Below are 13,050 nucleotides of genomic sequence, written 5' to 3' on the forward strand. Positions count from 1 at the left end.
TTTTAGCGCGGACCCGACGTCCATATAATTGTAAGTCAATGAGTAAATCAATTGAGCATTGGTTTTGCAGGCCTTTTGAAAGTTTGGATAAATTTGGCTCATAACTAGTTGTTACCGACTTCAAAACAAGGAGAATGTTCTCAATTCGACTGTATAACTCGGCATTCGTGGACAGATTTTGATGATTCTTCTTTTGTCAAAAAGAGGGTACCTCAAATGTGGTCGCATTTAAATTAGAAGAAAATATTCCACCTCTAAGAGTGGCAAACTACTTTTGAGGTCGGTTTTTTAGTACTCAGTACTAAGATTATTTTAAGTTTCAAACACGACTCTAGATTTCCATTTGTTAGTTGTCTTCTTACTTTACTTTTTATATTCATGCAAGGGAACACTTGCATATGGAACTAAATAGCTGCAACTTCACATCGAAAGAGCCGCAGGTTGCCGACCCCTGGTCTGTACCAAGAAAACTTCATATTTTAGGTAGATTAACTCCATTAATTCTGATTACTCATGTAATCAGTCATGAGTGAAGCACTATTTATTTTATTAATAGTGCACACTTGATGCACAAGACATAAAAGTGTCAAGAACGCCACTTATCAAAGATAAAAAACTAATAATTCTATTACGGTAGAGTCCCCTGCAGTTATCGTACAGGAAATTACCTAGTTTGATTGATAGATTGCCCGATGGTAAATGAACTGATTGGTTGGTACAATGTTTATCCTTTTTAAGGACGCGAGGCGTCACGTATACAACACTAATCAACGCGTATATTATTTAAAACATACGTTCAATTAACTCTACGCAGTTCAAAAGACAGCAGGGCAGAGTCTGTTCTAATCCATTATGCCAGAAAAGTAAACAAAAAGCAATCACTCAATAAATGGAATAAGTAACACTTTCATGTATATTTTGAAGACTTCGACTTGATATATCATCTCTATTTCCAGCAATATTCATTTGAATAACATATTCCAATCTTATTTGAAAAATATTAGTTCAAAAGTGAGGTCAGTAATCAAATATAGACTTGTGAATAATCTATGGTTACATAAGGCTGTAGAATCGTACGTTTTCCAAAACCGGTACCACCGGGAATTGAACCAGGGACCTCTAACGCCCACATCAACCGACGGACGGCCAGCGGAAGTTATCAATCACGAACACCTACTTTAATATTGTGCACCATCTAATCACCAAACAAATAGTTATATAACAAACGAGATAAAAAAAACGCATTGCGCACACGACGGTTATTATCTCGGTCGTTCCATTTAACTAAATAATATAACGTACGGCTAACAAATACATTTTTCTTATTAATGAAATAAGTGACGATAAGGTCGACGACTGAGCTTGCCCATCTACATAATGCCTATAGTATATATTAATAATAAACTAATTTATTTGTCAAACAGGCTGACAAATTATATAATATCAAACGGGCGAATCCAGCCCCTCGGTCGGCTCACTAACACGTAATATATGTAGTCAGTGAACCTCCGGAACAGTGCTGCATCCATCCTGTCTGCTATCATCTTCCGGATCTCGTTGCTACTACCCCTCATTCTTCGTACTATTCTGCCCTCCTAGTCATAAACAACGCATTTGTATTTAGGTCAATTTCGACGTATTGCCACCTAAAATATTTTTTCTTTACAAAATGTCCATTACACTAATTTTGCTCAAGAATTCAACTGAAACTTAATAAGATATAAAAAAATCCGCTTTCAAGAGGTCAGATACCGTTTCGCTGATTCCAGACATGTTAATAACTCAATTTCGCTAAAAATGTCGATTACGTTGTTTTTGATACGGACGGCAGTATTGATGTGGACATTTTACGCATGATAGCATAGAAATCGTCCACAGCAGTATCTGCGAACATTGGAGATGCACGGCAGAAACGGGGGAGCCTCAACAAGGCCCTGAAGGTGTTATTATATTGGACTCGTAAGGCACTGTACGATCCCAGTGTAAAGTTGGTCCATAGATTGATACAATTCTGCGAGTTTTCCTTTTTAGATGAGTTACATCCGGGCACTGAACACGTTGCCATGACTAATAAACGTCCGTTTAACACTATTCACATTTTAAAACCAATTATTTTTTCAAAAATAAACGAAATTTGTTTCGTTGTCAGCTGACCCTAGGTTCATACAGGCTCATAGCGTATAATGAAGTGGTCTCGTCTACCCATCTCGCTCTAACATACGTGTATACTAACGCTCTTTCACTTGCATTGCCAATCTATGGGTACCTATATACTAAATCTATGGTTTTAACAGTGCGTCTTCTTGAGAAATTTAAATGTATAATGAATAATATAAAAGAAAAATAGGCAATAGGCTTGTTTGTTGTGTAATATTTGCTTGGGGGACATGGACCCCTTGTTGGTTGGAATGGACCCCTGGGGGGTCGATATGGACCACTTTGGGAATCGTAGGTCTAGACTAACTGAGCATTATAACACGATGCTTCGTCAAACGAATCGTCCTTATATAAGCTCTTCTAGTTCGTGCATGTTAAAGCCAAATAGAGAAGGCCGAGGATAAAGCGCTTCTAATCCAAATTATTTTATGCTGGTCTGCCACTCAGGTCCCGGGTTCAATTCCCGGGCCGGGAGAAACATTTGTATGGCTTACATTTATTTCGTGAGCTTGGATGTACTTTGTGGTTCGAAGCTCATTTAAGTTAAAACGTAAAAACTAATAAATAGAGCGTACTTTGCCATGACAGTCAGATACAGTCAACAACAACGCGGTGTCCGCGCGGCGTGAGCGCGACGAAAATCGTGTCGACTAAATGCACCTTTATGCGGAATCGACCAAATACAATTGAGGTTGTTTACACTCTTAACTGAATTTGATGACAAAGTTGTAAATAACAAAAGTCATTTATAACACAGGTTTAGTAAATAATTTGTACTTTAAGCAACATAATAGCAAATGCGCAATTAGTTTTTTAAACGTGTAGTTTTATAAAATCAAGTGACGGGACGAACAAGGCGTACGCGTGATGGTAAGATACACGCCTGTCCATAACAGTTAGAGTGCCACTCAGAGCTTTAAATTGCAAAGATCTGAGGGGCACTGCCACTGCGCCCGTCACCCTGAGACATAAGTTGACAAGTCCCATGTGCCTGTAATTTCACCAGGACCCTTGAAACATGTTCAACACACTTACGTACAACATTACAATGTTCTTAATAGATTACTAATTTGTTGCTACCATGGTAAATAGTTGAACAATAATTTGTTTGTTTGTGAAAAATGTTTAATATGACAGACGGCAAGCTAAATGTTAATGCAAACAGCAGAAATCGTTGCTGCAACGATTCTAACTACAGGGCCTCGATTTTACTAATTTTAAATGATTTTTTTGTGATTCCAAGTGACGGTACCATCGAGTACATCACAAATTAGAAAACTGAAAAAGTACAGCGCCAACAACTGACCTGTGTGTACAGGGTCAAGAGTCTGGTCGTTTTGAAGTGAAACAGTTGACGACACCCGTCAATTGTTTCGAATTCGGGCTAGCGGGCAATCGGAGCGCAGTTGTCACCGTGATGATTTGGCAGAATAATTTTCAAACAAATTAAATGTCATTTCGTTTCTTATTTCTGGTTACATACTTGATGGTCGGGACGAACAAGTCGTGGTAAACGACACGCCTGTCTATTACAGTTGTTGTGCCATTCAGGGCTTTAAATTGCAAAGACCTGAAAGGCACTGCTTCTGCGCCTGTCACCCTGCGACATATGTTGACAAGTCCCACGTGCCTGTAATGTAGCCAGCACCCTTAGCTCACATTACTGCTTGGCGGCAGAAATTGGTAAAGTGGCAGTATTTCCCTGGACGAACTCTTTCACAAGGACCTCTACTGCTACTATGCTTCAAAGCACCAGGGTATCAAAGGGGAATAAAATATTAATACGTATTCTTGATCCCCTGCAGAGGGGATCAGATGTGAATAACTCCAATAGTGCTGTCCGTGCTTTCGGTAAAAGATCGCGACTCGGCTATGTCTTTTTGTCATCGACGAGAATACACAATGACATAAAAATTTACTTACCAGGTTACCAGCTGTGATGTCAATGGACTCATTCCGGTTTTTCAGGACGAGGCACTGTCTTCGCAAAACGTCTGTGTCGTTGTTCATTACCGCCAGGTGGATGGGCCTGTAAAACAAGAGTGCGGATTTTTTATTATGTTATAAATAGATGCTGTTCGTATACAATTTCATAAAGTTGTTTTCAAAAATACATTCGCGTCGGTCTAGACTCTACATGATGTCAACCCACATGATCATAGTGGTAACCTATCACAAACTCGAATTTTTTTTTCCGAAGTAACGTTTGTTCGAATTTTCATTACACCGAAAACCGAATTATAACGAAGCCGTTGTTCTTTCAGCACATGTTGGATGTTTATCGCAAAGACACGATTAGGTTCGGTTCGGTTAGGTTTAAAAGAAAGAAACACTTTCCTCTCAAAATTATTTTCGAGGATATGAAAACTAAAAAACTACTGATAGGTAACCGATCATAGTTATACGAAAATGGCAACTAAATATATAGACCTTGAGCTCGGGGTGGTTCAGGGGTTACGTGGGACTAACACCCCCATTTGAGAGCAATACCCACTAAAACCCCCTCGGCTTACCCTCATGGCCAAGTGTTGTGAGAGCCGTGGGATCCCGAAGATTCAAAACAAAAGCAAAATTACAGCCCTAGTTTAATCGCGCAATCAAATAACGTTCAGATACCATGTTTATTTTAGTTACAAGGTTAAATGAACACACAGTTAATAATTACAATTACATATTTGTCGTATTAAATTACTAACAATATTTATATTTACTACAAATATAACGAGATAAGGGAATCATATTATGTGAATGAGCGAGATGAAGACGTTGGAAATAATGATAACTTTTTGATAAAAATTTTATTAATTTTTTTTATGATCAAGTGACGGGACGTGGGTCTGGTGGTATGCGACACGCCTATTCATAACAGTTGCAGTGCCGCTCAGAGCTTTAAATCGCAAAGATCTGAGGGGCACTGCCACTGCGCCCGTCACCCTGAGACATAAGTTGACAAGTCTCATGTGCCTGTAATTTCACCAGCACCCTTAACCCTTCAAAACCGAAACGCAGTAATGCTTATATTAGTGCTTGGCGGGTAAGGTGGAAGTGCTGTAAAAAATGTTTAAGGTGGCTGTTACCACTCTCAGGTGGAATAGTTTCTTCGATCTTTGAATAGGACCACTGAGGTACCCGCTTTCCAATAAACAAATAATCATCGAATTTGGTTCACAAATATCAAAGTGATCGCGTAACACAGACACCAAAAAAATACAGTGGAATTGAGCACTTCCGTGTTTTTTTTTAATCTGTTAAAAATGGATGGATTATGCGAGAAATTATAAAATGAGTTCATGCAAGACGTAACTACGGATTGGTAGCACCTTGCTAGAATATTCAGACAGCCCCGAGTTGGAAGCATCTGATACGCCTATTCATGGCCTTGTTTACTAAATTTAATTTGAGCTGGCAGTGCAAGCCGTGCGTACAATGTCTCACACATACACCATATCAACACTAGACTGTAACGTTTATGCAATAGTTATAACTTTTTATTTAAAAAAAGTGCGCGAAAACGGATTCATTCCCTAATTTCCCATTCTTACAGGTGGAATTTTTTCTTCAAATTTGAATGGGACCACTGCTGAGCTAACCTCTTTCCTCTCAAAAAGAATCATCAAAATCGCAACTGAGTTATCGCGTAACATACATTAAAAAAAAAACAGAGTCGAAATGAGAACCTCCTCCGTCTTTGAAATCAGTTAAAATATTACCTATGGAATAAATTATTATTTGACTTTGACTCTTAAAGGACTTAAAGGACACATTTACTGAGAATTGTGAACCTTTGCAGGTTGCATCAAGATGGTTTCCTTCACCGAAAAGATAATGTGTACAAATGTTTATATGTAAAGAGCAGTCCAAACTGGTCTCTACCCTCCAGTAGGCGCTGAAGAGTCCTAAGGGGTAGAGCTTCAGAACCAATTGGGCGGCGTTTCAGTTTTTCGTACTTTTCGGGAAATACAGACGCCGCATTCTAGTAGAGCATTCCATTCCTTTGACGTACGCATCAGAAAGGAGGAAGCAAAGCGCTTAGTGCGAATAGGTGGAATATCAACGACATAAGAATGGAGTGCTCCGGACCTTCTAGTCGACCGAAGGAGGAACGGTGAGGGCGGAACTAAATTGGAAAGTTCCTGCGCTCACTCCCCGAAACGTATCCAATAGAAAACCGACAAGGAGGCTACTTTTCTGCGATGGTCGAGATTTTGTAGCTTCGACTCCACAACAGAATTGTTGTTAATAAGGCTCTTTGCTTTTCGCTCCACCGAGTCCAAGGCAGCCAACTGGTAATGGGCAGAGCCGTCCCAAAGGTGGCAGCAGTACTCCATACACGATCGAATTTGTGCTTTATACAGATTTAACTAAATAACACTACATTTTTTTTCCTTGTGATTTTTTGTGTTAAGTTAATATAAAAATACATGTTTTCAATTACTATTTTTCGTGGTGGGCGGTGAGCCTATGCCCTAGAGTTTCTTACTCATTCTCCTCAAGAGTAACGTGCCTTACGAATGAACAGTAGAGTTGAATCAATGTGAATCGTCACATTGATGACGTGTGTAATTTCCTCACGTATAAAATAAAGGTTGTTTGAGTTTGAATTATTGCATTGTTAGTGAATGTTTACTTTTGAAAGCACAACAAGATAATACGTGTCTTTAAAATACAATATACGTAGTTACGCAAACAATTCGTGAGGAAAGGTACAATATCGCACTGATATTAAAATAGTGTTATAACTCAAAATATATGAAATTCAATATTATACCATTGTTGAACGCAAAATTTGATTCTATACACGTCAATAAAACAGTCGTTAGAATATTGTAAAAAAAACAACTAAAAGATATCTATTGTGGGCCAGTCCTGGTCAAAATAGTCCTTATTCAAGAATATGAAACTATTTTTATCTTTTATTTTTAACCGACTTCAAAAAAGGAGGAGGTTCTCAATTCGACTGTATGTTCTTTTTTTTGTATGTATGTTACGCGATAACTTCGGTATTTGTGAACCGATTTTCATGATTCTTTTTTTTGTTGGAAAGGGGGTACTTCATCATCCACCTCTAAGGGTCGCTGTTCACGCATGAAGATTCATTTTTATAAATAGCGCCTAACTTTAATTGAGGAGCAATTATTTTAATGGTTTATTTTCCTATTAACCGATTTTTGTTATCTCCAGTGTCAAGTCCTGTATAGTGGCGAACTAGGGGATATTTCAATAAAACTTAGCAAATAGACGTAATTCCACGTACTTTCAGGGTCGGTTTTTTTAGTACTGATTAAATATAGTATAGTATAGTTGTCAAGTAGGAAATGAACGAGTGTTAACGTGTTTAAAACCAAGTTGAGGTCTCTTGTTAAGTAAATGTTATTACAATGTGGGAGACTTCATGAACTCTCCTATAAGCTAAAAGAGTCCAGTTTCAGATAAGTAATTTTAAGTGTATGTAATACTATGATCTTAAGTTTATTAATGATAATTTTAAGTTCCTATATGTATTAGTTCCTAAATGTTATTGTTATTATTATTTTTATTTTTACAATTTTAATAAGTTTAATAATACTTAATTGCTGCACCCCAAAGGGGTATGTATGTACTTTTACCTATGTAATTTTTGTACCGACATTGTTTGCAAATAAATAAATAAATAAATAAACTTATACATAAATTTGCACAGATCTTTCACGGGAAGCGAGTGATGCGTTTTTCGTCGATTCGGAGAAAATACACTTTTTGAATTAATACACTTCAAATTCAAATTCAAAATAATCTTTATTTCATAGGTAAGCATTATTACACTTGAAATCGTCACAATGGTTAAACTCTACCGCTCATTCGTAAGGCAGATTCCCCTGAGAAGAATGAGCAAGAAACTCTAGGGGTTGCTCTTTGTAAATAACATTTACAATATTTCTTTTTTATTTGAAACATCAGAGATCGAGACTACCTCCATAAGCTAAACGGGTTACTACCACGGATTTTTGTCATCCAAGTGCGCAGAAGTTGTGTAATAACCTTTAGTATAAAGTTTTTGTTTCACTATAGTTTTAAACCTCGTGAAAGGCAAATTTTGTATATCAACCGGAATCTTGTTATAGAAGCGTATACATTGCCCCTTAAATGATTTTTTACTATTCCTTTTAACATAAATTACATTTTCATAAATGTACTGTGAGGCTAGCGTAAGAATGTTAATTTCCTTAAACTTATCTCTCAAAGATACTTTGGGGCCTAGATTGTAAATTGCCCTAACTGCACGTTTCTGCAGGACAAAGATTCTATTGATATCGGCGGCATTACCCCAAAGCAAAATGCCGTATGTCATTAGACTGTGAAAGTAGCTGAAGTAAAACAATCTAGCGGTTTCGACTCTGAAAGCTTCCTTATTTTTTACACTATTGTATTAATAGTGAGGATATGTGCAATACTATATAATAAGGAACCACAAAGCAAACGGGGTTTCCTCCGAACATTTTGTTTTTAAACAACCTTCCTGTCTCGTAACACTTGAGTCTATACAAATGGCTTTGGTGGGTTCCGCATAAGAGTGAATGTTGAATCAATCACTTTCGAAAAAATATACGCTGATTAGTATACGGTGTGAAAACACGATACCTAAAAATTTTCACCATAGAAAATAAACACAAACTTAGCTCGAAATTTTACAAGAAAACCGTTGTGTTCAATAGGTACATTGCATATATACAAATGATTTTTTTTTATATCAACTAATTAGAACACGTATAGTATACAATAATGAATCGTATTAGTACGGGAAAATTTTTAATTCTAACTAAGGTAGTATAGACTCTTAACAAGCAGTTAATTCGTCTTAGTCAGTAATGAAAAGTAAGTTTGAAACAAGAACGGATACGGCGTTTTAGTGTCTATTTTCATTCCTTGATTTTTGACTCTCGTAAAATGATAAGGTTTTCAATTCGTCTGTATGTTAGACCACTATACTGACATTTTTGAACCGGTTTCGATGATACTTTTTGGGTTATAAAAAAAGAAAAAAAAGAGGGTGATTCATTGGTCCCATTAAAATTTTGAAGTTCTTCCTATTAAACAATTTCAATAAAACTTGGCGCATAGATATCATTCCAATGAATATAAAATGTTGCGGTGGCCTAGAGCTGACCTGATGATGGAAATGGCCTTGTGTTTAGGATCATATAGTTCATTCCAGAAAGTTGTTTGTGAAAGAGGTCGTCCTGAGACGTTTTGCTACCAAGCGGTAATGTGAGTACTATGCGTTGCTAGTGAAATTTTAGGCACATGGGACTTGTCAACTTATGTCTCAGGTTGACGAGAGCAGTGGCAGTGCCCCTCAGATCTTTGAGATTTAAAGCTCAGAGTGACGCTGCAACTGCTATGGACAGGCGTGTCGCTTACTACCAAGTGCACGACTTGTAAAATAACTTTTTTATAAAAAAAGTCGACATCAAAAATTCGTGGAATCTATTTGCCAAATTTTATTGGAATCGACTACCGGAAAGTGCGCGAAACCGGATTCATCCCCTAGTTCGCCCCACCCTTAGAGATGGAATATGTCCTTCAAAATTAAATGGGGTCAATAATGAGGTACCCTATTTCTAACAAAAAAAGAATCGCAAAATCGATTCACAAATGCGCAAGTTATCGCGTAACATACGAGTTGAGAACCTCCTCTTTTTTTAAGTCGGTTAAAAAAGACTTTCGTTTTCGCGAAGTTAACTTTAACCGCAATAACTTGTGGGGATTCCCCGATAACTAACAGGTATATTTACCTAAATACGTTCAAGTTTTATGTGAGTAAAATGCAAAAGGACGAAACAAATTGCTTATCTTTTTTCTTAAAATTACAAAACCAAGGAGTTTCAGTAATGGTTAATCAGGGTGTCGCATATACGGGCACATAATAGTTCCACTGTTAGGCACGAGTCTTTTTACCCGACTGCGTCAGAAGGGTTGTTAATAAAGGAGATGCCATAATACATAGTTTTAAAGTTTTCGCGAGTACTATACATTGGAAATTAAACTATTTTTAACCGACTCCAAAAATGTATAACGTGTGTGTGTATGTTACGCGATAACTCCGGCATTTGTGGACCGATTTCGATGATTATTTTTTGTTTCAAAGGGGGTACCTTAGTAGTGGTCCGAGTGTACGGTTTTATTTTACAACAATTATAATTATTTCAGATCTAATTCGTGATTTCTAAAGATCAAGAAATGTTGCGTTTGTTTGAGAAAACAAATTTACACGATTTTAAGCTCGTAAAACTAACTTACTTTCCAAAAGACCGTATAATAAAAACCATTTTTCTGGCAGAAGAGCTCTCTCGTGAAACTGTTCGTCCAGGGAAGTATTGCCACCTTACCTATTTCCGCCGCCAAGTTGTAATGTGAGCATTACTGTTGTAGTGAAATTACAAGTACACGAGATTTACCAACGTATGTCTCAGGGCGCAGTGGCAATGCCCTTCAGATTTTTGTATTCTAAGGCTCTGAGTGGCACTGTGTTACGGACAGGCGTGTCGCTTACCACCCGGCGCACGACTTGTTCCCCTCGTCACCGTTATATATCTTGTCATGTGTTTGTATTTCTAAACTAAATATATGTATTTAATTTGCTTAGGGAATACCCTGCAGTACAATAAGTACTAGTGTAAAAAATTCACTATTGAAAACCCACACCTGAACTAAATTGAAAAGTTATTCCCCAAGTTGGTCCTATGGGAATCGAAGTCGTGACCTTCTCATTTAGCGATTTAATCTTATTCATCAGATAATACTTAAATAGCAGCCTTAACTCGCATGTAGAAACAAATACTGTCCTAGTTCAAAAAATTACTGAATGAAACCAATGAACATATATAGGCAGGCTACAGACCTGTTGCTATTCTAATGTACATATAAAAATACTTACAAGTTATCATCTTCATCACGTTGTAAACAGAGTTTCCAGTCTATGTACGCTTGGTACCACAGCAACTTCTTTCTCTCGTCCAATGTAACATTTTTTAATATCTCCGGTGTAGCTATGTGAAAATGATCTTCAGGCTTCACTGGCACCATAATCTGAGTTCCATCTAACATTGTTATACACGCTGGGTTAAATTTTTCTTGAACCCTTTGATGTACAGTTGTTAATCTTTGTGGACTTAACTGTTGCACCTTTGTTGCATTTTCAACTATTGTTTGTTGAGTTAATGATAATTTTGTTGAGTCAGAATTATTCAGACGGGAGTTTTGTAGACTCTGTTGAGACTGTTGTAATGACTCCTGAGTTTGAACCGGTTTTATCTTGTTATCACCCGTTGCTGTGCACTGATCAATTTGTTTAAAAATTTCTGTTGGATTGTCAAGTAAATTATTAAACTTAAAATTCGTAGTAATGCCTGATAATGTAGATATGTTGCCAACTGTGCTTGTGCTAGCATTGCTGTCTTCATTAAATGACCTTATGTCTGGTAAGTCCTTTTCTCGATTTTCTGAACATTTCTCCATTGTTTCCATGTCTTCTGTGTTGTCTGTTATTTTCGCATTATCAGGGTGTATGACAACTCTTTTTTTCTCCATTGGACTATCTTTAACAACATAAGGTATTAACTGAGTCCTTTTAATTCTTTTCTTCTGCTTTATTCTGTATATAAGCTCCATACAGTTCACGTCCGTTTGGCAGCATTTCTCAGCAAACGTTTTCTGTTTTTCTTTAGGTAAGGATTCAGGTTTGTCCTCCACAAGGAGACCCATTATTCCCTTTACTTTCAACTCTTGGTTTATGACCGAAACCAGTGCTGATAGAACTGTGTCAAAACTATCTTGCCCAATAAGTTCCGTTACAGCATCAGATGTCTTTTCATATACAACGCTCTTGTCGGACTGATTTATAAATTGGGCTATCGTCCTACAGCTGTTATTTGTTAAGTCCAACCGGTTCATTATAACGACATTTTGTTGGGGATTCCCTCTCAAAAAATCACCTTCTGTAGAACGATATATGATATCTTCTCTGAAGGCCAATTGGTTTTTGTAAGCATTCTTTGTTGGTTGTACGCTTTTAAGAAACAGTTTGCTGGCTTTTTGTCCTTCAATTAAAGTAATTTTATTATTCTTTGTTATGAAAATAGGCATCTTTTGTTGAGATTTCCCGAGGAACTTAGGCACGACGGTCATTCGTGGTGCTATAACGAATTTTTCGCTTCCTTCTATCGCTACTTGTTTTTCTACGCGTGTTTGGTTCGACATTTTCTCATAAACTTCTCAAATATATAACAAATAAATTATAGAAATTTAACAGTTTTTACGTTTCGTAAGAGCATGTTAACAAACCTCTTAAATAACACCATGCGTCGCACATTTATATCGCACAATGTTGTTTATTCAAGAATTTTCCTATCTGCTCACTAGCTTCACTTCACAAATACTGTAAGTTAAACTTCAAACAATAATGATAAATATAGATTCCGCACTGGGGATACCCCTTTAAATTTCATTTTTTTTAGAGCGCTTGTTTGTCAGTTCAGCGTTGGTGATTTTGTCGTCCATAAATAATTTTGACAGTTATCAGTGTTGCCAATATATTCAACCACAATTCCTTAAAAATTCAATACCTATAATTTTTTTCTAACATCAAGTGACAGACAAACAAGTCGAGCGCCTAATGGTATGCTACACGTCTGTGCAGCACCCGTACCCTTCAAAACCAGAACGCAGTAATGCTCACAACTATTCGGGAGCTTTTCTGAAAAAATGTCCACTATTGAAATTTTTCGGAAACTACCCTTCTTTTCTTTCTTTCGAGTACCCAATATTAGAAATAGCCTAAAAAATCCAACTTGGCAACACTGGTTCATAGTAGACAGTAGACGTCTTTACAACCCACGATATGGATTTTAATATAGA

At 37.1% G+C, this 13,050-nt stretch overlaps 1 protein-coding gene across 1 annotated transcript; it reads right to left on the minus strand.

Moving 5' to 3' along the window:
* Positions 1-4,080: 4,080 nt before the first annotated feature.
* LOC113238920 lies at positions 4,081-12,325 on the minus strand (the record flags this gene model as incomplete). Its single annotated transcript, XM_026475769.1, has 2 exons — positions 11,072-12,325; positions 4,081-4,186 (listed from the first exon to the last, which is right to left on the minus strand). Coding segments are annotated over exons 1-2 (1,356 nt in total), but the record flags the coding sequence as incomplete, so codon positions are not given.
* Positions 12,326-13,050: the final 725 nt, after the last annotated feature.

This window comes from Hyposmocoma kahamanoa, unplaced genomic scaffold, assembly GCF_003589595.1.
Source record: "Hyposmocoma kahamanoa isolate Upper Pololo Valley unplaced genomic scaffold, ASM358959v1 98843, whole genome shotgun sequence".
NCBI lineage: Eukaryota > Metazoa > Arthropoda > Insecta > Lepidoptera > Cosmopterigidae > Hyposmocoma > Hyposmocoma kahamanoa.